General features: G+C 41.1%; 1 protein-coding gene across 2 annotated transcripts in view; it reads right to left on the bottom strand.

The window, feature by feature from the left end:
* Positions 1-7,168: 7,168 nt before the first annotated feature.
* The window catches only part of SPOCK3 (SPARC (osteonectin), cwcv and kazal like domains proteoglycan 3), a 545,564-nt gene continuing 526,586 nt past the window's right edge, over positions 7,169-26,146 (bottom strand). For both annotated transcript variants that reach the window (XM_068278829.1, XM_068278830.1), the window contains exons 8-11: positions 24,840-25,061; positions 19,339-19,401; positions 15,756-15,893; positions 7,169-11,067 (exon numbers count right to left, since the gene is read on the bottom strand). In XM_068278829.1, the coding sequence (XP_068134930.1) occupies positions 10,901-11,067; positions 15,756-15,893; positions 19,339-19,401; positions 24,840-25,061 (590 nt within the window). In that variant the 3' untranslated portion in view covers positions 7,169-10,900. The remainder of the gene's footprint in view (positions 11,068-15,755; positions 15,894-19,338; positions 19,402-24,839; positions 25,062-26,146) is intronic.

The raw sequence follows: 26,146 nt of genomic DNA, 5'->3' as shown, positions 1-26,146 counted from the left end.
CGATAACAAGAATGATCTCCGAGAATCAGGGATCTTGCCCATGCTTAAAAAATAATTGACAGCTCGCAGACCTTCATCATGGCCTACATTTGAGTAAAGAGATTCCACATCACATGTAACAAGGAGGGAATCTTCAGGTACATTGATGCATTCAAGATGACTCAATAAATCCCCCGTATCACGTATATACGAGTCTAAAGATGTTACATAAGGCTGCAGATAATAATCGATAAATTGGCAAGCACGTTCAGTCATGCTGCCAATCCCCGATATTATGGGTCTACCTGGAGGCTTGAGGGGGTCTTTGTGTACTTTTGGCAACATATAAAATGTTGCCATCACCGGTTTATCTCGCCACAAAAATCTAAATTCTTTATCAGTAATCACCCCTTCACATTTAGCTGTATCTAAAAGACTCCGAAACTCATGTTTGAACATATCCATGGGATTACCTCGTAATTTACAATAAAACGATTGGTCATTGAGCTGTCTAAATGCCTCGTTTAAGTACAGTTCAAGAGGCCAGATGACCACGTTCCCCCCTTTGTCAGCCTCCTTGATGAGGATGTCTCTCCTAGCTTTCAAAGAGCTAATAGCTTGTCTTTCCTCAGGTAGCAAATTGTCAGCAAAAATGGCTCGTTTACTCCCTAGATTATGCAGATCCCTACACACTAGATCAAAAAAAGTTTTTATCTCAGTACTGAAGTATGGTAAAAATTTAGATGGAGGTTTAAAGGTGACCTCACTCACCTGTTCTTCATTTTCGTTTAGGAGACTTAATAAGTCATCAAAAACTTGTTGGTCATTGAGGTCAAATCCTTGATCCAGTATGTCCTGATCTTGCACAGAACGAGGGTCATATATTTTTTTAAGGGTTAATCGTCTGCAGAAAAAATACAGATCTTTTAGTATTTCAAATTCATCAAAATGATTATTAGGAGAAAACGACAATCCTCTAGATAACACATTCATTTCACCATTTGTTAGAGGTGTCGAAGATAAATTTATTACCTGAAGGGCTGATTGGTCAGGCGAACTCCTATCCGTTCTGCGTCTCTTAATGACGCTTTTCTTGGTCTGGTTAGGGGCGTATGGTGTTGCCACTCTCTGTGCGATTGATTGTGATGTTCCGTCTGATTCAAAGGCATCGCTTGAATCAGAGATATAAGAGGAAGTAACATTGACTTGCGCACCCCCCAAATGACCACTGGGTTTTTTTTTAGTCTTAAATTTGTTATTATTGGTCCATGCTTTTCTGCCTTTGGGGTTACCGGAATGGTGCCACATATAAGCTCTTTTGAGACTGTAATCCAACCGATCTCTCGATAGTTTTTTCGTTTTATTGGAGATGATTTCTGCCTCAATTTTGTCCAATTCATTTTTAAGATCAGTCATAAACGACTCTATTTTTTCCGTGGGACCCATCTGTCCAATCTGTGCTTTTAGGTCACTGATCTTACGCTTATATTGAGTCAATAGTTCTCTATCATGCTGCAAAAGCATGTCCACAATGATATGAGAACATTTGGACAGCCCTGTCTCCCATAGTTTCTTTCCATCCTCGTTTAAATACCATGAGGGGAAGATTTGGACTCGTAAGCCCCTGGGATAAATACCCTGCCTGTCATAGTTCTCAAGACTGCTCACATTCCACCATACCTTGATGTAGCTGACATGAATATCCTTAAGTTCCAGGCACAACTGTTTCAATTCCTTTGAGATGCCACTCCCTAAAATGACACTCTCCTTATGTGCAAATATGCTATGCAGATTAGTCTCCCAATTAGCCTCCAATGAATCTAAAAGATTAAGATCCATCGTGAAAGAATCACAAGCTCTAGAAGAAATCAAAGAGATTTCACAATTACTGAAACACAATATCAAAAAACAGAGCAATATAGACACATCCATATCCATGGACTAACCTGACACAGTTTAAATAGAAAAAGCATCCATGGTCAACAAATCAAGCGACAAAAACCTCCATATGATAATATATAAATTTATTGAAAGGACGTATCCTAATTAAAAACAAACACTTCACCAGTGTAGCTGAGGGGGATGGTCAATAATAGCACAATAATTGCGTAGTAATCATGCAGTGTAACAAGAGGGGTATAGTATGCACAAGGCATGACACATAACCACTTGCGTCCAATGATCGTGTCCTAGCAGCACAAATTACCAATCAAAATCACCACATATATACATATGAATATATAGCTGCTGGTGCAAAGCGCATACATCTAATAAAAAAATGCTCGTAACCTCACCTCTCAGATGCACTGCCCCTCTCAGCCTCCGCCGGCTACTGGTGACCTCACATGTATCGCACCTCCTAGCGGTGCTTCTTCGGAGATCGCTAGGAGGTGCGATACATGTGAGGTCACCAGTAGCCGGCGGAGGCTGAGAGGGGCAGTGCATCTGAGAGGTGAGGTTACGAGCATTTTTTATTAGATGTATGCGCTTTGCACCAGCAGCTATATATTCATATGTATATATGTGGTGATTTTGATTGGTAATTTGTGCTGCTAGGACACGATCATTGGACGCAAGTGGTTATGTGTCATGCCTTGTGCATACTATACCCCTCTTGTTACACTGCATGATTACTACGCAATTATTGTGCTATTATTGACCATCCCCCTCAGCTACACTGGTGAAGTGTTTGTTTTTAATTAGGATACGTCCTTTCAATAAATTTATATATTATCATATGGAGGTTTTTGTCGCTTGATTTGTTGACCATGGATGCTTTTTCTATTTAAACCACGTCATATCATGTGATCGGCACCCAGAGACTGATGTCAGATCAAAGCGTTGCTCCCTGGTGAAAGAGTAGAGTCTGGATCAGGTAAATATCAAGAGCTCCCTGCGCTGCTCTGCGTTAGGTCTATGGAGACAGCCTAAGCACAGCCAGCTGCAGCAGCCCTGCCTCCAATTAACAAAAAACAAGAAAACGTTAAGGTTAAATGTAGTATAAAAGATAAGTTAAATATAATAGTAAAAAAAACCTTTCCTTCTTTTATTGTATATTTCTACTTCACAGCTGTAACCTTCTTTATGCTATTGTATACCAGCATCCTGTGACATCATCTACTTCTGTATACGTTTGTTTTCCTCCTGACATTTTAACTTGCACCTTCTCCTTTAAACTTAACTTCTTCTAGTCTTCTGCTATTTTTTTTCTTCTATTTTTCTGCATTCTTTTATTTTAAAATCCTGACTACCGAGTCACCTACCCCCAGTCCCTACCGAATAACCATTGTTTAGATTATTCATCATAAGATGGCCTTATAAGCCTTTTCACACATCACATGTAATTACTATCTCCATGCATACTAATCCATCTAATTTATGCTACAGTTGTTTGCACCTTCTTCTGTGTTTTATGTGTACAATACACACATTCTCTACTTCCCTTAGTATGTTGTTTGCATTTTGAAGCAGAAATTGTTGAAAAGTAATTTTTTTTCTGTAATTTCTCTGTATTATTTCCTGATAAAGACAATCTGAACAATAATAGCCAGCAAGAAAACTCTCTGCAGTTACCCGTAATTATTAAAAGGTATTACCTAAAGTTAATTTTCATACTTTGAAAGAAAGTTTTTGATCAAGCAGTGGGAAAACATGCCTGACCCATGCCATGAGTTTGAGGATAACAGTATTGAAGCATTGTAGTAAGTTTCATATCAATTTATGATATTCATTAAAGAACACCTGACCCACACCAAAGCTACATAGGGTATGTGCAGAAGTATGTTCATGCTTGATTCACTTATCTCTGTGCATAGTCCATTCCTTTCCTCATTTCCACCCCTCCCCCCCCCCCCCATCTACAAAATCACTACTTCAAAAATAAGACTTTTGGCCAAAGTCAAATGTTCAAACAGGAAGAAGCAGGCTTGCAGCAATGCTCCCTCCTCTCACACTCCTTACTTCTAAGGGTAGTGAATGGGGTTGTAGGTGGCAAAGAGAGGGTGATAGGAGGAGAACATTTCAGCAAGCCTGCCTCCTTTTTCAAGGAGTGAACTCAGGATGCCCTGCTGTAACTTGGGCTAGATTTCCAGTAGCAGTACAAAAGTTCTCCCATCCCTGTTTATTTTCTGGTTTCTGTTTTTTTAAGTATGATATAAACTAAAACCCATTGAAAGAGGGTGCAATTAAACTCATTATAATCAGTGTGGTGTATTCTATCTGAGCTGAGTTTGAAAACTAGCTTGTTAAACCTGAGAATGTGCGCTTGTTACATGGCTCTATCTAAGACCTGAGGGTATGAAGTGTTGGATCAAGCCAGAAGTTCTATCCTGTGAGGGTGCTTATTATGCAGGCCATGATATATCCAAAGAAAGTGTAAGGGGGCTTCAACTACTGTGTTTTAGAAGATTACTTTTTGGTCAGCATCTTCATTTCTGCAGAGGTACATTTAATTTGAACTAAACTAAATAACCACACACTTATATGCACAGAAAACTCGAGAATGGGCTGTTCACAAAAACTTTCCTCTGTTTATCTTACTATGCCATTATTTGCAGGCTGTGGTAAAATGAATAGCCCAACATTCGCAGTTGAGCTATTGTTTCTGTGTAAGTGTTCTTCGAGAACACAACAAGGTATCCTATTTTATCTGTGGAGGAATCTTAAAACATTCCCCATTCTTTAAGAAATGTGTTTCTATGGCTCTTACATTTAGGAAGATTTCCTGATTGCTTCCTGTCTCCAAACCTGGCTAGATTCACATAATCACATTTTACAGGATTAAAGGAACATTATCGATTAACATGTTTTTTTAACTGCAAAAGGAAGCTTTTGGAAAGTGCTGCTAAGTACTGGTGTATACATTTGAATGCTTATCTTATTTGTTTACTGTTATCTAATCCCTTTCACACTTCAGTGTAGCCAAAACTGATGCTGCATGAACCATGAGGGGAGGGGGATTCCCTCACAATATATCTGTTAACCCTGAGAGAGAAAAAAAGCTCTCAGAGAGCTGTCTTCAGAGAGCAGATGAAATGTATCTTATGTGCTCATGACGTCATCAGCCGCGTCCTGGGTACTGTATTGCTGGAAAGAGCCTCGATGAGTAAAACTCCCTGTGCTCTATTCACAGCGCTGCCAGGGGATCAGGAGGAGGGGGTTGATCGGTGGAGGGAGGGGGATCATGAATGTTGCGCCCAGGGATCAGGAGGGATGGGGGTGGGATGAATGATCAGTGGAGGAAGGGGGATAAGAAATAAAACATTCACAGCACTGCCAGGGGATCAGGAGGAGGGGGGTGATCGGTGGAGGAAGGGGGATCACAAATGTTGCGCCCGGTGATCAGGAGGGATGGGGTGGGATGGATGATCAGTGGAGGGAGGGGGCATAAGGAATGAAACAGGAGGGGGGGGAGTGAGCCCCTGCAGCTGCATAATACTGGGGACAAATATTCCTGGCAAACTTATACTGTATCACCTACAGCTGCCTAATACTGGGGACACATATTCCTGGCTAACTTATACTGTATCACCTACAGCGCCTGATACTGGGGACAATTATTCCTTGCTGTAACCTATACTGTTACACCTATAGCTGGCCAACTATACTAGGGACATTTAAACCTGGCTACCTATACTGCGGCACCTATCAGGGCTGTGTAGTAGGTATAAAAATCATCCAAAACCGACTTCTCATTTTATGAAACCACCGACTCAACTCCGACTCCAGGTACCCATAATGTCTAGGACTCCTTGACTCCAACTCCACAGCGCTGGCACCTATACCTGGCTACCTATACTGTAGCACCTATATGTGGCTAACCCAGGCATGGGCAAACTTGGCCCTCCAGCTGTTAAGGAACTACAAGTCACACAATGCATTTGCCTTTATGAGTCATGACTGTGGCTGTAATACTCCTGCAATGCATTGTGGGACTTGTAGTTCCTTAACAGCTGGAGGGCCAAGTTTGCCCATGCCTGGGCTAACCTATACTGGGGTAACTATGCTTAGCTAACCTATGCTCACCATTGGTGTGCTGATCCCTCGTTGTGTACCTCTGATAGCTTCCCCGGTGTCTTCTTCCGTGTCCCTCTGTGGATTTGCTTGTCCCTCTGTGATTACATGTTCCCCGGCAACTGTTGGTGATGAGGCTGCTTCATCAACATCTGGCGGAAAACTATTTTTTTTTATTGAATTTAATACAATAATATGTATTGAATTCAATATTAAAAAAATGATTACAAAAAAAATGCTTGAAAATTATTTGAAATTAATTGAACCACTTTTTTTCACAGAAATCCTGGAGACATTGAACACCAGATAGGCTACTAACAATTTTCTAACCATGGACACGTGATGCACAGTACCAAAAAGAAAAGAAAAGGAAAGAAAAAGGAGGGAGAATATTAACAGGTAATCCAGTAATATATGTTTAAAGGAATACTGTAGGGGGGTCGGGGGAAAATGAGTTGAACTTACTTGTCACCAAGAGCGTACTGCGCAGGCCCAGTATGGTCTGTGCCTGTGCAGTACGTTCATAGTGACATCAGTGGGAGCGAGAACACGACAATGCAGTTAAAAGTCTGAAATTCCAGAAATGAACCAGAGGTGGGGTCGGAGCATCGGTGAGTGGCTGCGCGGGCACAGGATGTCTGCAGGGGACCATTAGAAGCCCCGGGTAAGTTTAACTCATTTTCCCTCGACCCCCCTACAGTATTCCTTTAAGAGCAAGGGACCACAGTGCAAGATAATAATCACAAGGACTTATCTCTCTTTACGCTTGACTCATTAAACTTACCACACACAATAGCGTAGAGTGTGCTCTTAACTTACCCACAATGCTCCGAACTGCCACGAGATGTGCTCATAGCGTGACCACAGTACTTCACTAGTGCACCCACTACTTTGTTAATTAATGTAGTAGCAGCCGCACTAGTGGAGTATTGCAGCTGCACTACAAGCACATTACACGGCAGTTAGGAGCATCATGTATAAGTAAAGAGCACACATTACGCTGATAGGACCGTGCGCAGCTAATATTAACCTGTGCTGTTTGTGCGCGGTAGGTTTAATGAATTAAGCCCTTTGTGTGCCTGTTGACCTCCCTATGAAAAACTCTTAGGGTACCCAAATATTTTTGAATAAATACTTTGAAGTTACACACACTGGAGGTTATCACAAGGAGACAAAATGGTTACAAGAGTCTTTATTTTGCAAACTATACATAAACTGTATAAAAGAAAATGCATTGTATTTTTCTCCATTATACATAAGATAAACATTAAATTTAGACAAGAATCAAATCAACTATTCTTTGCAGTAAAGTGGAAAGGAAAATAAGAATTTCCAAGGGACCAACTCTGAAAGTAAACTGTGCAGAAATGCACCGTTATTCCCACAATCATGTGGGGTATCTTACTGGAATACAAGAAGGTAGTGGAGTTTTTGTTAAAGGTCTTCACAATGAAACAACATGCCAACATAAATATAGTGTTTAAAGTAAGCTTTTATACTGTTACGGATTAAATGCAAACATACACATTAATCATAAGCATTATCCATTTCACATGGTAGATACATAACAATAAAAAAAAATAATAAAAAATAAAACATTCCTTTATTTCTTCAGCTCTGTTGCAAATCGTTCTGATGTTTTATTTTAAAATCATGCCAAATAATTTCATTGGTGATGAAGGCTCCTTAAAAATGCTTCTTGTTCACCAACTAAAGAGGATAAAGTAATAAGCTAACCTTATAACACTAATATGGTATTCAAAATCATCACACCAACTACATTTTCATTAACTTGTTCAACAAGTAATTAGTTTACTGAGTAAGGAGTCACCAACTTCTGAATTCTGAACATCATTCATGGCTGTTAGAGAGTCATGCATGAATAAGTCAACCAATAAATACATGTAGGGTTAGTTAGCAGTGTCAATAATTCTGTGTGTGATTGTGTGTGTTTATGCGTTTATTTTTTATATACAGATGCCCACTGCTTTACCATAATCCCTCATTGCATTCTGGTAAAACTACAGAAATCTATATATAAAAATAAAAACCGCACAGGTCATTTCTCAGGATAGTCATGTATGGCTATTATTCTAAACTGACTAAACACAATGTAATAACTGTGTGACTAGTACTGCTTTGCATACCCTACTAGGTATAACATGCTGTAAAATATCTGCATGACAGGCACTGATCCTTGTTGTTTTCCATTGAAAAGGAACTGCTGAATTGTGCGTGCCACTTTTATTTTTTGACCAGGTCTCATGACATAGTGCAAAAGGTCTGATCCTGTTGTGTTAGAAGAGAAGTAGTTGTCGTAGCGCCTATCTTCTTCAGTGAGCCATGTGCGTTGCTATGACCCATCTAGGTAACTTAGGCCCTTGGGCTTTAAAATATTTCTTTACGACATGAAATTAAGATGTATTATCCCCATTTGATTTAAAGAGTTCTTTACAGGCTAGTGTACACAACCGTTTTTTCTGTTTATCACTTTTGCCATATTTTAATTGCCAATGCATTACATTTTGCAAATGTAGCAGGTTGCGTCTTACTACACTCAGAAAATTAAAATGCATAAAAGCCTACGGTACAAATGCAGTACAGATGCTATATATTGCAGTAGTAGTGCATTTGCATGGTTCATGTTCATAGGCACTAAAGGTTTAAACTTTTTATTGTGCATAGGAGGTCAGTACTTGGTAGTGCCATCTTTGGCTGCAATCACAGCTGTAGATCATTTTAGGAAAGACTCTACCAGCTTTTCAAATCTGCATCCTGCAATTTCTGCCCATTCTACCTTATTAGGGGTACTGCAGAATAAAACATTGAAGAATTCAAAGAAGGGACTTGTGCAAGTTACTGTATACTGTATATGTATGAATATGTGTCTTGTGTAAGCATGGCCAAGGTGCGATGTGGTATTAGTGGAAAAGATGTATCCGCTTACTACAGTTTTTCAGAACCAGCTTCTCCTCCCAGAAGCCTTTGCAAGTGAATAAGTACACATTCATGTACACAATCACTAACTAAAATCACTAACACTGCCACTCCTGCTGCAATGGCAGTGTAAAATAATATGAATAAATATATAGAATGTGTAGAAAAAAAAACCAAGCTATTGGATAATATGATACTATCTTAGAAAAATAAAATACCGACTGTAAAATAAAATGGTATTGGAAACAATTTAGAACTCTATAACTGGCATTAAAGCACAGATATAATTTTTGCTTCCTTATACCAACTCATTTATCAAAGAGACAATGCTTTTGATTCTTGAAAAGCCTGAGAGACCTACATTTCCTAGAATGCTTTTCTTCCTCACCTTCCCATCAAATGTTGCCAGCAATCTTTAACAACAGTGCGAGCTTTCAATGTGAATCACTTTGAAAGCTTATTTAGCAACTATAATCTCTAGTATAAAGTGGTGGCTAGTTTTATTTAGGTTAAGTGGCTAGATATAAAAATAATTTTGATAATTGCTAAGGCTGCGTTGTGTTTTGATTAAAGGGTGCTAAACTTTGAATGACTTGAGTATTACACAAATACATTTAAAGTACAAAAATAGAGCCTCATACTCATTTTTGCAGATTCCATTAGCTGTAACATGCAATAGTCTGGTTTCATTGGATAAACCAAATAGTTGTAAAAATGTTGTGTTTTGCCACGGACATGGGTGATTTGTGGTCAACTTAAAATATTGCTAAGATTTGAGTGAGATTAACAGCAGGAATTTGCTACCAGATGGAATATGGGCTCCCTGTGGTCTAAGGCACACAGCACCATGCAGCTGTACTTAATTGTACATGATGTGCAATCAACTGGCGCTGTATGCTACTGTGTTCCCAACATGAAAGGTAACTCCGTTCACCAAAAGAAATCAAAACTTATAGTGAAAAAGTGGAAAAACAAAAAAAAACTTCAGATCTTTAGCAAGCAGCAAGTTTTTTCAGTTGGGTCCACTGTACCCAACTTGCCTTTAGATCTGTGTATGATTTACCTATCCAACAATATAGAAACAATTTTGTAACTTTCATAGAAATTACAAATAGTAAAATACAAAGCGAGATAAAAAAATCAAGAAAAAAAACCCATTCTCTAATAACAACAACTCTTTTTGTTTAATTTTTTTTACCGTGGATTCACTTTAACGATGATATGGAAGAACACTAAACGTTATCTTGCTTATGATGTTGAATGTGTAATTTTCTGCAGAGGAGGGGTCTCATCTGTTTTGTACCAGTTCTGCTTACAACATACTTTTCAGCAGAGCAGTTCTGATTATCTGCTCAGGTAGAACACGATTCTGTGAAAACTGGATTATCTAGAGCATACGTATCATCATGCTGGTTGACTAATAGTCATACTATGCTTTTAAATAAAGTATCAAGGAAAAAAAAACTACATAATAAGACAACAGGTCTAAAAGCCCACTAAACAAATAAACACATTTCTGCATATTCTGAGGAAATAAATGTAAACAAAACAAGGAGAGTTTTCATTGTCAAAGTTTGTCACTAACATAAGTTCTCACTTTTTTTTTCAGTACATCTCATCTTCCGCTTGGGGGATGCACAGATGTCTAGTCATTGGTCTGTGCTTTTACACTTGATTGAATTATTTTGTCTTTAGCTGACATGTGCAGGTTGTATGACTTCCTTCAGGTTATACTTCCAATGCATTTTTCTTCTTTTCAAAAGCATATAAAAGCTCAAAAGCACATAAATGACTCTGAAACATAAGTCTATGACTCCAGTTTTAATAACTGGTATGATCATACAAAATATACATGTTTTGTTTTTATTTCAAATCCTTTTTTCTTGGTGGCAAAGTGAGCAAAAGGTATTTCCTAAGGGATGTCTTTTTCTTTGTCGACATGAAAAATAGAATTATCTTGCATTACTTTATGTCAAATATATCCATCTTCATCTTCTTCATCATCGTCACCTCCTTCGTCTTCATCATCATCTTCAATCTCGTCTTCGTCGTTCATCATTTCAGCATCATCATTTTCATCATCAGACCAGTCATGAAAGTCCCCACTGCCAAAATCACCAGATGTATCTGTGTCACCACCTGCCATAATAAAAATAAGTTTAATTAGCCTTTAAAGTATTTTTCATAAGAATAAATTGATAGATGGTAGTAACTCGGATAAGAATACAGCTTTAGTTAATGGTAATTAAAATATATTCATACAAAAGTATTCCTGTGCAGTATGTCTAATTGTTAAGACTACATCACTATGTAAGATCCTGGTCCCATGATTGCGACGTACTTACAAATTTGCGCTAGACAACAACAAATTACCAGAGTCTATGGGCGAAGCACTGATTACGGTTCTCCCCAAAAAGGGAAAAGATCTTGCACTATGCAAATCTTACAGACCGATTTCACTGCTCAACCAGGACTACAAAATACTAGCTAAAATTTTGTCTATCAGACTTAACACATTGCTAACTAAAATTATTCATCCGGAACAATCGGGATTTATCCCAGGAAAAGGGACGGATATAAATCTGCGGAGATTAATGACTAATCTATCTATTACGCATACTCAGATGGGGGACCGAATAATAGTGTGATTAGATGCCGAGAAGGCTTTTGACGTGGTAGACAGGAACTTCTTATGGGAGACGTTGCTGCGTTTTGGGCTAGGCAATAGATTTGTGGGCTGGCTCAGAACTCTGTATACGGCTCCGAGGGCAAGGGTGCGCACATGCCTATCCGTGTCCGAGCCATTTGCTCTTTCAAGGGGAACTCGGCAGGGACGTCCCCTCTCCCCAACTCTATTCGCGCTGGCGGTGGAACCCCTGGCCATATTGCTACGCAATAATAACTTAATCAAAGGGTTACGATATGGTACAAGGGAGGAAAAAGTATCATTATACGCAGACGACCTCCTCTTGTACCTGTCAGACTCAGGCCCCTCCTTAGTAACAGCATTAGCCCTTATCTAGGATTATGGAAAGTATTCCGGGTTCAAAGTAAACTGGGACAAATCAATCATCCTCCCCCTGGACGCACAGGTGCCTGTGCTCCCAGCACCAACCCCATTGCAATGGGTGTCGGAATTCACCTACCTGGGCGTTAGGATTACAAAAGACATCAAAGATTATTACAACCTAAACCTAGAACCGATACTTTATAAACTTAAGCAAAAATGTAAGGTGTGGCAGACTCTCCCACTATCTCTAATGGGGCGCGCCAATGCTATTAAAATGAACATGTTACCTAAATTCCTATACTATTTCAGAAACAGTCCTATGCTCATCCCAACTAAATATTTTAAAGAAATAAACAAGGCCATTACCTCGCTGTTATGGTACCCTAAAAGCCCACGCATTGCACTTACAACTTTACAGCTTGATCAGTACAGTGGAGGTATAGGTCTGCCGGACTTTGAACACTACTACTGGGCATCCGCCCTGGTCACGGTACGGTGGTGGTTTGACCAGTCACTGTATAACCCGGCAACGGCACTAGAGGCAGAAATTATGGGCTCTCTGGTTGCTCTGTCCAGCCTCCCATTTAGAGGTAGCAAAAATATCCCTAGAGCTACACCAAACATGTTAATGCCCACCCAGGTTTGGGAGAAAGTTAACTCAGCCCTGTGCCAACCAGGCCAAATCTCCCCACACACACCACTCTGGATGAACCCCTCTCTGCCTGAATTTCTAACGATCCCAGATCCAAAGGCTTGGGCAGGCTGTGGAATCTTCAAATTAAGGGATATAATTGAGGGGGATAAACTTAAATCATATGCATCTCTTAAACGGGAATATAACCTCCCCAATCACATGTTCTTTAGGTACATGCAGGTGAATCATGCTTTTAAGGCGCAGTTCCTATCTAGGAACAGACCAGTACTGGTGCGGTCGCATGCCACCGAGGGAGAAATAATCAAAAACGATGTGGAGCATGTCATTTCAGTCCTATATAAGACACTTCCTGCAAAGGGTCAACCAAAAATGAATAAAGTCTTCTTGGCATGGCAAGCAGATATCCCAGGTCTAACCCCGGAGGCCTGGTCCTCGATACTGAGCTACTTTGTTACTACTAATGTTGCAGCATGTGATAGGTTAGTTGCCTTGAAATTTCTGCATAGAAGCTATCTAACTCCAAAGAGATTGCAAAAAATTGATCCGGCTGCTAATGGGGGGTGTGACAGATGCCAGCAACCCGACGCTGACTTCTTTCATATGGTCTGGCTCTGCCCACATGTTCTTTCTTACTGGCACCAGATCCATGCAGAGCTACAACGGATACTAGGGGTTGTAATTGAGTTAACTCCAGAACAAATGCTGCTAGGGAATATACCAGATGACTTGCTATCAGTGCCCAAAGCGCTAGCCTTCAGATCTCTCATTTCCTATGCCAGGAAACTAATAGCCATTAAATGGAAACAACCTATAGGCCCTAAGAAAAAAGGACTGGGTCGCTTATGTACATAGAGAACTGGTGCTACTTCGAAAAGTGTATATTAAGCGTAAATGCCCCAAAAAGTTCCGGAAGGTCTGGTCTAGCTGGATCTCACGCTTCAAACTTCAGTTTGATGACTGAGTGCTGTGGTCAGTGTGTTCTCAGTAACCTTGAGCTTCTCTGAGGGGGGTGATAACCGAGTTGGAACTATAAACTTTGATGTGTACTAATTAACTGCTATATACTGCTTTTCTAAATCTGGGTTCCTGATTTGAACTCTATGACTCTACACACTTTGCCTAATATCCGCTGTAATCGGAAACCCTTACAAGTCATGCATTGTATTAATAATAGACAAGACTGTTTGATTTTTACAGTGTCAGTCAGTTATCTGACACTATTGTTGTTATTGTTTTAAAATGTAAAATTCAATAAACATATTCTTTCAAAAAAGACTACATCACTATAAAAAAGGCCTCTGTCCGTTCGAAACCCATCATTCACATACAAATCTATTCCATTTTAAATGTATTTATCAATAGTAATACAAGGATAACTTTCAACAATTTTTTTTTTTTTAAGGTTCGGTACTATTTTTGCCTATGAAGAAAATTTGGGCAAGGACCTTGCAACAGCTGCAATAGCCATAATGGCCTAAACTATTTCTAGTACTATGTTTTAAGAGACCAACTGTCCAACATTAATTGTTAGGCATTTTATCGGTGGAGGGGATTATAAACTTTCCTCCTCAGGGAGTAGGGGAAGGGAAGATGTCCAAGAGTGTGAAGGGTAGAGGGCCCCATCAACATTTTTCCTTTGAGACTCATAAGACATAGTTAGTCTCTGAATTTGATGACAGTATCTAACTTTTACCACTTTAGTGACTAAGGCCCAGTTCACACTTGCAAGGATGAAAAACATCCTTGACCCTCTGTTCCGTTAGAGCATGGTCAATGTGACAGAAGTATCTATCTGGAAAAATCGATGCAGACTCAAACTTGCAGTCTGTTTGGCAGAATGGGGTGAATAGATTCCTTCAAATAACAATGTCAATGGATCCTATTGAATAACATAGGATCTGTTCGCCTCTTTAAGGGTCCGCTCCATTACGGTCTGCTAAACGGACCGTTTTTTAGTCCAATGTGAACCGGACCTTTAACAAAACTAAAATCTGGACAGGAGACTCCAATCGGGCTCTGCAATCTTCACATCTCCATAAGGCAAAAGTACCATCTATCCTTCCCCTTTACTGCAGTAAAGCACCTCATAGGTTGTATTCTTCATGTGGATGGAAATAAGAGTAATAGGGTCTGTGCCTTTATAGGCAGTGAAGACCTTAAAATAACTTTTGCTTAACCTCCCCTCCCTGTTCTAGCTTGATGTGTGTATGTAAGTGCAAACATATCTTGCGGTGGTTAGTGCACATACTTATATATGCAATCAATTGTAAAATGCTTTAACCACTTAATGACAAGCAGACTTATTAAAACGTCCTGCTAGAGCCTCTTAACGGCTCCAGGACATTTTTATAAGTCAAACAGCGCTGCTGTCGCTGTGCACATGCACACTCCTGCATGCGCACGTGCATTCCCGCGTGCGTGTATGTGAGATTAGTGAAAAAAAAAACACCATAGAAAAAATGGTGTTTTTGGTGGTGAAAAAAACAAGATATAGATCATTTCATTGTGATTAGTAGTGATTAACCTATTGGCAAATGAAAGGGATGAGCACTGAAAGGTGAAAATCGCTCTTGTCCGTTAGGGTAAAAACCCCTTTGGTGTGAAGTGGTTAAAATTGTATTTCTGACATAATATAGTTTTTCAGCAATTTTTCCTAAATATCGAAACGAGTCAAGATTTGAGAATCCATTACCACCAATGGCTTTTGGGTGTACAACAGTGACTATTTTATCATTATGCCTTTGCCAAGTGTGCTATATGTCTATAGGGGTGCAGTTTTTTCTTACTGAAAATTAAGTGGAACTGATCATTTTATTGGAACAGGCAGACAATCCTAGTTGCCTTTTTTATTTTTATATGGACCATCCCGTCCCAATATTTACATAATACAGTGGGGTAAAGATTAGCAATGTAATTTGCTAAGATGCAGTTTATATAGTTGATCTGCATAAGACATTTTTTTTATTAGAAAAATATGAGCTAACAATAATTAACATATACGTTTCTGTAAAAGGTCAGAGTAAGTCAATCACTATTTTGTTCAAATATTAATACAAGGTCCAAGCACCGATATCAAAGGCAAAATACTGTCTAGCCTTTTTGTAATACAGGATCCATGACTGTGTTTATAATTTGATTAGTTAAGAGATAACAGATGATTACCACATTCCACTGCGCCAACTTTTCTGGAGCCAGTGACTTCATTTCCATATCTGTCAACACACCAGCACTGACCGATGCTTCCGTGACACTGTGCTGCTTTATAATAGCCGTCTTCATCACATGATGGAATGTAGTGTCCTTTGGAAACAGGAAGCATTATTAATATTTGACTGATTGCATTGACAATATTTTGCTGGCATAAGGGACTGAGAGGCATTCTCTAAAATAACCTTTTCATAGTTATGATATATATTGACACTGTACAGCAGGACATAATTGATGCACTTGTGTTTTATCATAGGAATGGGTTGTTTGTTATTTCAAACACCAACAGCTGGTATTTCACCTTGGATTGTAAACAACATTCCTTATAAATGTTTTTTTTCTCCATTCTTTTCTAAGCAGTAATAGCAGTTTAAAGTAATCCTGTATAGCCTACACGCTTACCCTACTGTGCTGAAGCACTTATGCATGTCTGGTGAAAAGAGAAGGGCACAACTGCGGTTAAAAGCTTTATAGAATTGTGTTAAACTGCAAGTAGTTATGCCCATCTAAATATATTACTTACATAAAGTGGACCCGAACTCTTGCACAGCACACAATGACAAGTCTTTTTCCACACATAGTTGCTGGAAAAAATTAACTTCTCTGTCCTGTGTTTGCTTAAGCAGATAAACCTGTGTAATTAATTGTTATTTGCAACTGTGAATATATTGGAGGAGAGCTCTGCCAGTTCTCCATTTAGTGAGAACTGAGGCTTAACCCTTTCATTGCCTTCTGAAGGAGTAAAAACCAAGTAAAACGTCAGCTTTTTTTTTTTTAGGATTTTCATAAATTGTAATGAAGAATGTATTTTACTTAAAGGTTATTATGCTGTGGCTAATGTTTCAGAGCAGAGGGGAAGTTCTGAGTTTAGTTCTAATTTATTTTTTAGACTAGAACAAGCAAATCAGTCAGCTTGCATGCAAAACGTCCCCAAGAAAGATGCAATGGCTAACTGCAACTTTGGATCACACTATTTTAAAGTCTTCTTTTTTTTAATAACCTAGTTTTAAAGATTCTGAAATGTGGTAGAGAGAAATCCATCTGATATGCAAATCGGCACTAAAAAGAATGTAGCAGTTATCAAATCAAAGGCACCAGTCAGTGAAGAATTACCGTAGATTGAAGCTGATAAATCAATACAGCTGTCAGCAGCTTTAATTTCCTAGCTGCCACTTCCACTTTCTGGTTGAAGCAAATTCTCTGCTCATCCACACGCCTGGTTGGAATACAAAAGTGGTCTATGGGGGCTCTATGGATGCCAGGAAACTGATATTGTTCTAAATGGAAGTATATATGGCAGCTTCCATGTCCCTAATAACAAAGCGACTAACAAAAACCCCCCAAAAAACACCCAAAGATTCATTTTTTTTCCTAATATGTTTTGCGCTGTGCCCTGATATGAATCTTCAGGTTCCATCTCAAGCCCTCTCCTAACTGCTAGAAGTCTTCTTTTATCTTTCTTGAAGAATGGTCTCATCACACTTTCAGCCAGAAACCCATGTGTTGCTTAAAGTCTTATCAGCTTGCTTGAAGAAACAGTCTCTCCGGCGTCCTTTTCCAGCTTTGACACTAATGTGATCCCACCAGCTGCGTCTATTTTTAAACGTGCTGCAGGGTGATGCAGCTGCCTCATGTACGGTAAGTGGTGGCAGAAAATTCAAATGAGAATTGGCAGAGATTATTTGAGTCTTCTGCCACCTCTGATATAAGTGTGCCACATTACCTGGCTGCATGTACAGATGAAAGCATGGCCACTGGGATTACATTGGTTAAGTGCTGGAGCTAAAAGAGGATGAACGCTGACAGTAATATCCTTTCAAGCAACTGACAAAACTTGAAGAAACAAGGATCTTGGCTACAAGCAGATGAGAAGATTTTTCGAAAAAGTAGAAGGAGGTTTCTAGCAAGTACAAAAGAGTTTTAGCAATGTGTGGATGGATCAAGATTGGATCTTGTAGAACAACTCAACTAACCTCTAAAAGCATTAACCACTCTGCAAACCGCCTAACGCCAATCGGTGGCCGCAGAGTTCCCCCCCCCCCAGGACCATCTGGGAAGGAGATTTGCGTGGTGCGAGCATCCCCGCTTGCGTGACGGCACTCCGTGCCATCAACAGTCTGCCAGCGGTGATCGAGAAAAAAAAAAAGAAATGGCCACTTATTTACATTGTAAAGAACAGCGCAGCGCTGTACTGGAGACAGCCCTGTCACTCGGCGCCTCTAGATCGCCTCACTACACAATCCCCTTTTATATATGAAGTTGGGGTAATATGCAGAGCGCTCAACAATATCTCATATCTACTTTAAACTCAGTTTCCATATATGCATGCAATCCCTAGAATGTCCTCATAGGATCAATATACAAAAAAAACATAAAAGCTTTTATTGTTTTTTTTATATATTTTTATATATTGATCCTATGAGAACATTCTAGGGATTTCATGCATATTACCCTAACTTCATTGATTATTATATATTAAGTGATACACCCACTTTTTATGCAGGAGAGATCCAAAAGAGCTAAAGTGTAGTAAGGTGATTAGTAATTTGATATTAGAACGAGGAGCGCATTTGTGGGCAACCTTTCCATTTAAAATCCCCTCTTATAGGCTGAAAAAAATAGTAACATTTATTTAAAATAAAAGAACAAATACATGAATAAATAAAAAAAAACAAAGCCTGAAGCAGCGACGGGTTGGTGGCAACAAAAGGAGGAAAAATTAATTTGTGTGCTAAGTTGTATGGCTCTGCAGCGAGCTGTTAAAGCTGCAGAGCACTGAATTGTAAAAAATAGTCACTAAGGAGCAGGGGGTGTAAGCCTGTGGTTCTTAAGTGGTTAAGGAAAATGATGTATTACAATACCTATGTGTTTTATTGGCTCGCCCCACTTGGATCCCCCGTCCCCGCTCCCCTCCAGCTATTTGCGCAAAACTTGTTAATGCTGGCCGTAAGCGGGGATGCTTACCTTCTTTCCTTGCATTCCACAGCTCGCCGCTTGACTTCCTGCAATGTCACCCTCTATACTTGGGACGGCGGCATTGCAGGAATTGACGCGGTGAACGGAGGAAGTAAGGAAAGAAGGTAGACTTCCCCGCTCGCTGCAGACATTACATTTTAACATCTTTTGGGGGGGGGGACCAAAAGGGCAACCCCCCTCCCTGCCGACCGCTGTCACTCCATCCTGGCTTCCCTTCTCCAGCATGGCGGGCCCCTCCTCACCCATAGGCTGGGACACAGAAAATGGATCAGTTTCTGTGTCCAAAGCTGCCTGTGTAGAGGGGGATCCGTTTTACTATTGATTTTCACTACCCCTCTGTGTATCTGTGAAAATCATGCATATCTGGACAGTCCGTTCAGTTTTTGAAAACAGATCCCCCTGAATGCACACAGATCCATTTTGAAATTGAGTAAAGAAGGCTGCTATTTTTAACATTGGTATCCATAGCTCCATTTCTGATCCGAGCCAAAAAACAGAGCAACCGATATGTTTTTAAAACAAACGTGAACCTACTCTAACTTAAAAATGTAAATTAACTCACCAAGAAGCTTCTTTAATCCTTGCTGCTTTTGAACATTATTGAGCTCTGTTTGACAAGGAGGATCTGTAATAGATATAAGAAGATATAAGAAAATTAAGTAAACAAAATTATTGCAAATAGATTATTAAAACGTATTGCAAGTTATTGACCATCCCTAGTCCAAAGTATAATTTATATTAAACAAATTGGGGTAGGAATGGTGGTGATCAGTGACTTTTTATTAGAGATGGGACGACGAATCCGGCGAATCCACGAATCCCTCGAATATTGGGAAATATTCGAGATTCGTGGATTCGAATCCCGACGCCATTTTCCACTTTACGAATCCGCCGAATCCCGACGCTGCATCGCCGCGCATCCGCCGCTCGCACTCGTCCTCCTCCGACCCGCGCCTCCTCCGACCGCCCCGCGCCTCCTCCGCCCGGCCGCCCGCATACTTTGTATCAACTCACCCGTCCAGTGGAGCGCAGACAGAGCGGCAGACCTCTCGCTGACTTCCTGGTTCCCTCTAGTGACGGCTTTTACAATGACGTCATCAGTAAAAGCCGGTCCGGCCACTAGAGGGAACCGAGAAGGAAGGAAGAGGTCTGCCGCTCTGTCTGCGCTCCACTGGACATGTAAGTTGATACTTATGCAGGGGTGAGCGAGGAGGCACAGGGGACGGAGGAGGCCATGGGGGTGAGCGACACCTACCTACCTACCTACCTACCTACCTACCACTTTACCTACCTACCTGCCACTATACCTACCTAAAGGCCCCCTATACGTACCTACCTACCTACCTACCGGGCACTATACCTACCTACCTACAGGCCCCTATACCTACCTAAAGGCCCCCTATACTACCTACCTACCACTATACCTACCTACCTACAGGCCCCTATACCTACCTAAAGGCCCCCTATATGTACCTACCTACCTAAAGGCCCCTATACCTACCTAAAGGCCTCTATACCTACCTACCTAAAGGCCCCCTATACGTGCCTACCTACCTAAAGGCCCCTATACCTACCTACCTAAAGGCCCCTATACCTACCTACCTATTTACCTACCTATACTTAAGGCCTTATACCCTGCTACCTATACTGAAGGTCCCTTTACCTACCTACCTACAGGACACTATACCTACCTACCTACCGGCCACTATACCTACCTACCTACCTACAGGCCACTATACCTACCTAAAGGCCCCCTATACGTACCTACCTACCTACCTACCTAAAGGCCCCTATACCTACCTTCCTACCTAAAGGCCCCTATACTTACCTACCTACCTACCTAAAGGCCCCTATACCTACCTACAGGCCTCTATACCTACCTACCTACTTAAAGGCCCCCTATACGTGCCTACCTACCTAAAGGCCCCTATACCTACCTACCTAAAGGCCCCTATACCTACCTACCTACATACCTACCTATACTTAAGGCCCTATACCCTGCTACATATACTGAAGGTCCCTTTAACTACCTACCTACCTACAGGACACTATACCTACCTACCTACCGGCCACTATACTTACCTACCTACCTACAGGCCACTATACCTACCTAAAGGCCCCCTATACGTACCTACCTACCTACCTAAAGGCCCCTATACCTACCTACCTAAAGGCCCCTATACCTACCTACCTACATACCTACCTATACTTAAGGCCCTATACCCTGCTACCTATACTGAAGGTCCCTTTACCTACCTAAAGGCCCCTATACCTACCTACATACCTACCTATACTTAAGGCCTCTATATACCCTGTTAACTATACTGAAGGCCCTATACCCTGCTACCTATACTGAAGGTCCCTTTACCTACCTAAAGGCCCCTATACCTACCTACATACCTACCTATACTTAAGGCCTCTATATACCCTGCTACCTATACTGAAGGCCCATATACCCTGCTACCTATACTGAAGGCCCCTATACCCTGCTACCTATACTGAAGGCCTATATACCCTGCTACCTATACTGAAAGCCCATATACCCTGCTACCTATACTGAAGGCCCATATACCCTGCTACCTATACTGAAGGCCCATATACCCTGCTACCTATACTGAAGGCCCATATACCCTGCTACCTATCAGAGGCGGGACAAGGTCCTCCAGCACCCAAGGCTGAGACACCAAAGTGCGCCCCTCCATCCCTCCCCCCCAGCCATCACACACTGATTGCTATTAGACTAAGAGGTGCCACAGGGCCCACAACCTCCCCAACACCTTAATATCTAGTTATCTGGCTTGCAGTCACTGCTATGTATCCCCTTGTCTTATTTCTTTCTGCTTCAAACACAATTAGGAATGACAGCTAAATGAATTGTGCGCCCCCTCCTACACTGCGCCCTGAGGCTGGAGCCTCTCCAGCCTATGCCTCGGCCCGGCCCTGCTACCTATACTGAAGGCACATATACCTTGCTACCTATACTGAAGGCCTATATACCCTGCTACCTATACTGAAGGCACATATACCCTGCTATCTATACTGAAGGCCCCTATACCCTGCTACCTATACTGAAGACCCATATACCCTGCTACCTATACTGAAGGCCCATATACCCTGCTACCTATACTGAAGGCACATATACCCTGCTACCTATACTGAAGGCACATATACCCTGCTACCTATACTGAAGGCACATATACCCTGCTACCTATACTGAAGGCCTATATACCCTGCTACCTATACTGAAGGCCCATATACCTTGCTACCTATACTGAAAGCTACCAATATTGAAGGCACCCATACCTAGCTAGCTATACTGAAGGCACCTTTACCTCGCTACCTATACTGCGGGCAACTATACCACGGATCGCACAATTCGTATGTGCAGGATTCGTTAGATTCGGGATTCGAAAGGTTCGAGATATTCGAGAACCTTTTTAGATTCGGATCCGGATTCGGATTCGAAGAAATTGTGGATTCGTCCCATCCCTACTTTTTATTTAACAGAAAAATGTTAGGAGAGAATTGAAACAATTTGATTAATATTGAATCCCGTTTCCACTGAAATCTGATATTGGTGCAAGGTAGGAAATTAATTTATTATGATTGAGGAATGATTGATGCATAGTTGCTGCATAATGTTATATTTGACCCTAGTCTCTCTTGATATTACTTTTTCTATTAACAGCAAAGGAACCATTCAAACAACTTTATCAGATAAGTACAATACTTCCTTAGAGCTGGTGCACACCTAAAAACACTAGCATAATCGCAAACGCTAAGCGTTTTTAGAAGTGATTTTAGTGATTCTAGGCATGTGCCTAGCGATGTTCTTGTTATGCCTAGCGATTTTTGGAGGGTTTCGGTGTAGCAGTTATTTTTTGGTACAGTAGAGCTGGAAGTGTACAGCTTTTGTAAAAAAAAAAAAAAAAAACACTTGGAAAATCACACTGTTCTAGCACTTTTTAGAGTGATTTTCCACTTTCCTATACTTTACTGTCCTTTAAGGACAAATGAGAAGAAGATGGAACATTTCCTTTTAAACAATGCCAGTTGCCTGGCTATCCTGCTGGTCTATTTTGCTGCAGTAGTGTTTGAATAACACCAGAAAGAAGCATGTGGCTAAACTTGTCAGATATGACCAGAATGTCAGAAACGCCTGATCTGTGTATACTTGTTCAGGGTATTAGAAGCAGAGGATCAGCAGGATAGCCAGGTAACTGGCATTGATTAAAAGGAAATAAATATGGTAGCCTCCATATCCCTCCTTTTACAGTTGTCCTTCAGCATAACATGTACAAAGTTTGGAGAGTTCCAGGCTGCTGTGTTTTCACTGCAAGGCAGAGATCTGGAATTTAGTCCATTAAGCCAGTGGCAGGGTATGTTAAAGAGAAGCTTTAGCAAAAAGGGGGAAAAATTAAATTAATACATTGCAAAGTGAGAAGATAAAAAATAGTAGAGATCAAGAAATGATTGAAAGGCGCCAGGTGTGTTTCAGACATTCTGCTGTGTACTCCTACCTCCATTGCCTGATGAAGCGGGTATAGACCTGCGAAACGCGTTGTATAAAAATCCCGGAGTGTGCCAATAAATGTACTGTTTTTTCTACTACACTTTTTTTGTGTCTGCTTGAGGGAGGTAAGTCCACCACTGCCTCCTAAGCATTTTTAAATATTTTAAATATTGCTTTTATCCTTTTGGCGCCTCTGTTCAGTTTATAACATAAGAAATGATTGATATTCACCATGTAATCCTATATAATAAAACCTAAGTGTCCCTGCGTCATCCTGTCCCTGTGTCCGTGCATTTGTGCTACTGCCCATGTACAGCACGGACAGCCATCGGGAAAGGAAGACAGGGCCATAGAGCCGGGTGGGCATGTGCACGGGCGGATGGGTGTGCGCGCATGCACACTGAAATGCGGCTGTGGCGTGACAGACCTAGAGCCTGTTTTTCAACGTGTTTAGGTCAACTAGTTTGTTCATATTGTTTGATACACAATCAGCCTGCACATCATCATCTTTACTATTTGTAGACATAAAAAAGAACAGATAACACCAACTGCCATTATCTATAACCACATTGGCTAACAATGCGATAGGCTAAAAGGTTGTTGTTGTTTTTTTTTATTTTTTATTTTTATAGATATACATATGCACAGAGGGAGATGCTGGTTGCATGGCAGTTGGAAAAAGACGGTACTTCCCACAATACAACAAGGCTCACAGAAAGGAAACTGTCAGGACCTAGGTCCTGACATCACACTGTGGGAGGGGTTTCACCACAATGTCAGCCATTCAGATGCCCTGATGAGCTATTTGAGAAAAGCTAAATATTTCAGTTACAGTTCCTCTTTAACCTCCTTAGCGGTAACCCCGTGCTGGACACGGGGTAAGCCGCCGGAGGGTGCCGCTCAGGCCCTGCTGGGCCGATTTTCATAATTTTTTTTTGCTGGATGCAGCTAGCACTTTGCTAGCTGCGCCAGCACTCTGATCGCCGCCGGCCCCCGCCCGATCGCCGCTATCTGCTGCGGCGCGCGGCCCCCCCCCCCCAGACCTGCCTGGCCAATCAGTGCCAGGCAGCGCCGAGGGGTGGCCCGGGACTCCCAATGACGTCCCGACGTCAGTGACGTCGGTGACGTCATCCCGCCCCGTCGTCATGGCGACGGGGGAAGCCCTCCAGGAAATCCCGTTCTATGAACGGGATTTCCTGATCGGAGATCGCCGAAGGCGATCGAAGCGGGGGGATGCCGTTCAGCAGCGGCTATCATGTAGCGAGCCCTGGGCTCGCTACATGATTTAAAAAAAAAAAAAATAAAAAACATTGCTGCGCTGCCCCCTGGCGGGATTTTTCATACCGCCAAGGGGGTTAAAGGTTTGTTCAGCCACAACTGCTGCTGAGAACTGACAAATGACAGCCATGTAGTTATGATCAAAACAATTTTTTTAAAAGTGTACTTGTTTTACTGCTCATACTGCACCTTCCATTAGCAGACAATGCTAACCATTTCTTCCACTGTAAAATGACTGTGTTTGTATACAGCTTGGTTGTTTGTGTACTTACCTTGCTGCCGCTGAAAGCAGTAACACCACTCATTGTTAGAAATTAAGCTGTCCTTGTACGTGTCACATGTATTGAAGAAAGCCTTGGTACATTGTTCATTCTTGTCAATATAAATGCTTCCCAGCTCCGACTGATCCAATAGCAGGTCATAGTTTCTATCAAGTCTGTTAAACATCCATCCAAGAGAATCCCTGCAGATTGGAAGAATGCTGGTATCGAATCCTGCAAAGGAGGGTACAGATGTGGTAAACAGTTTCTAATGGCCCACCATGATCATTTAACAGTCAAGAAGTAAAAGTTAAAATATTGTTTAATGTAATAAAGATCTTGCTGTTTCAATCACTGCTGTGCATGTGAGGTCCATTATAAGCCATCAAAGATAACTTTCCTACAGCATAAACAACGTACGTAGACATTGAAACAGCAGTAGGTGTGTTTGTGAGGATGTGTCTGTCACTTCAGGCAAGTCATCTAATTGGCTATATCTGCTATACGAGGACTGAAGCTCCAAATTGAGTTTCAGTCTCTGCAAGCAGGAGGTATCTGTGCACATATGCTTAAGTCAATTTACCTGCCAGAATGCCTTTAATATGAGAAGAGCAGAGGGCAGAGAACTTGGGAGCAGTCTTTGCAAACAAAATAGCTTTATGACTACAACTTCCACGGAGAGAAGTGAAATTGGCGCCCTACCAGGCAGGACAAGACTTTTAACTCATGATACCACTCCTGGAATTTCAGATGGGCCGGTTTAGGGACGGAATTCTCTGACCTATACAAATCTAGGCTCAGAGTCAGGAGAGTTTTAAGAAACTAGGGCCCATATGCAATTAACATTTTCTCCTGAGTTTTCTCCTGGGAGATAATTTTCATTTTTTTCTTTAAAATAACTTTTCAGCATTTTACAATTGGAAAAAGTACCCAAATGGTGGTGAAAAAGCAGTATCAGAATTATGTTGAGTATTTTATTGCTTCCTGGTGGATTAAAATGCATTTTATGCCAAGGTGGGAAATATCATCTAGGAGAAAAAGTTAATTGCATATGGGCTAGGTTTACAGTTTGTTTTATTCCTATTCAAAGCAGGGCTCAAGGTTTTATCTCTGTTTAAATGGTACAACTCTCCATAAAGAGCACCCTTAGGGCTTATTTCCACTGGGTGCCGCATTCGTTTCTGTATCGTACACAACATTGGTGCTGCTGCAAAGCCACAGTCAAATCGTTATTGTTGTGCCGTGCACGGTTACAGGGATTTGGATAAGTGCTGTGAACAACTGCAGCATGACATCCAGAATCGTACTGACATATGATT

The sequence above is a fragment of the Hyperolius riggenbachi genome, chromosome 1 (genome assembly GCF_040937935.1).
Source record: "Hyperolius riggenbachi isolate aHypRig1 chromosome 1, aHypRig1.pri, whole genome shotgun sequence".
NCBI classification, from domain to species: domain Eukaryota; kingdom Metazoa; phylum Chordata; class Amphibia; order Anura; family Hyperoliidae; genus Hyperolius; species Hyperolius riggenbachi.
This window is presented reverse-complemented; position numbering and strand designations above follow the sequence as displayed.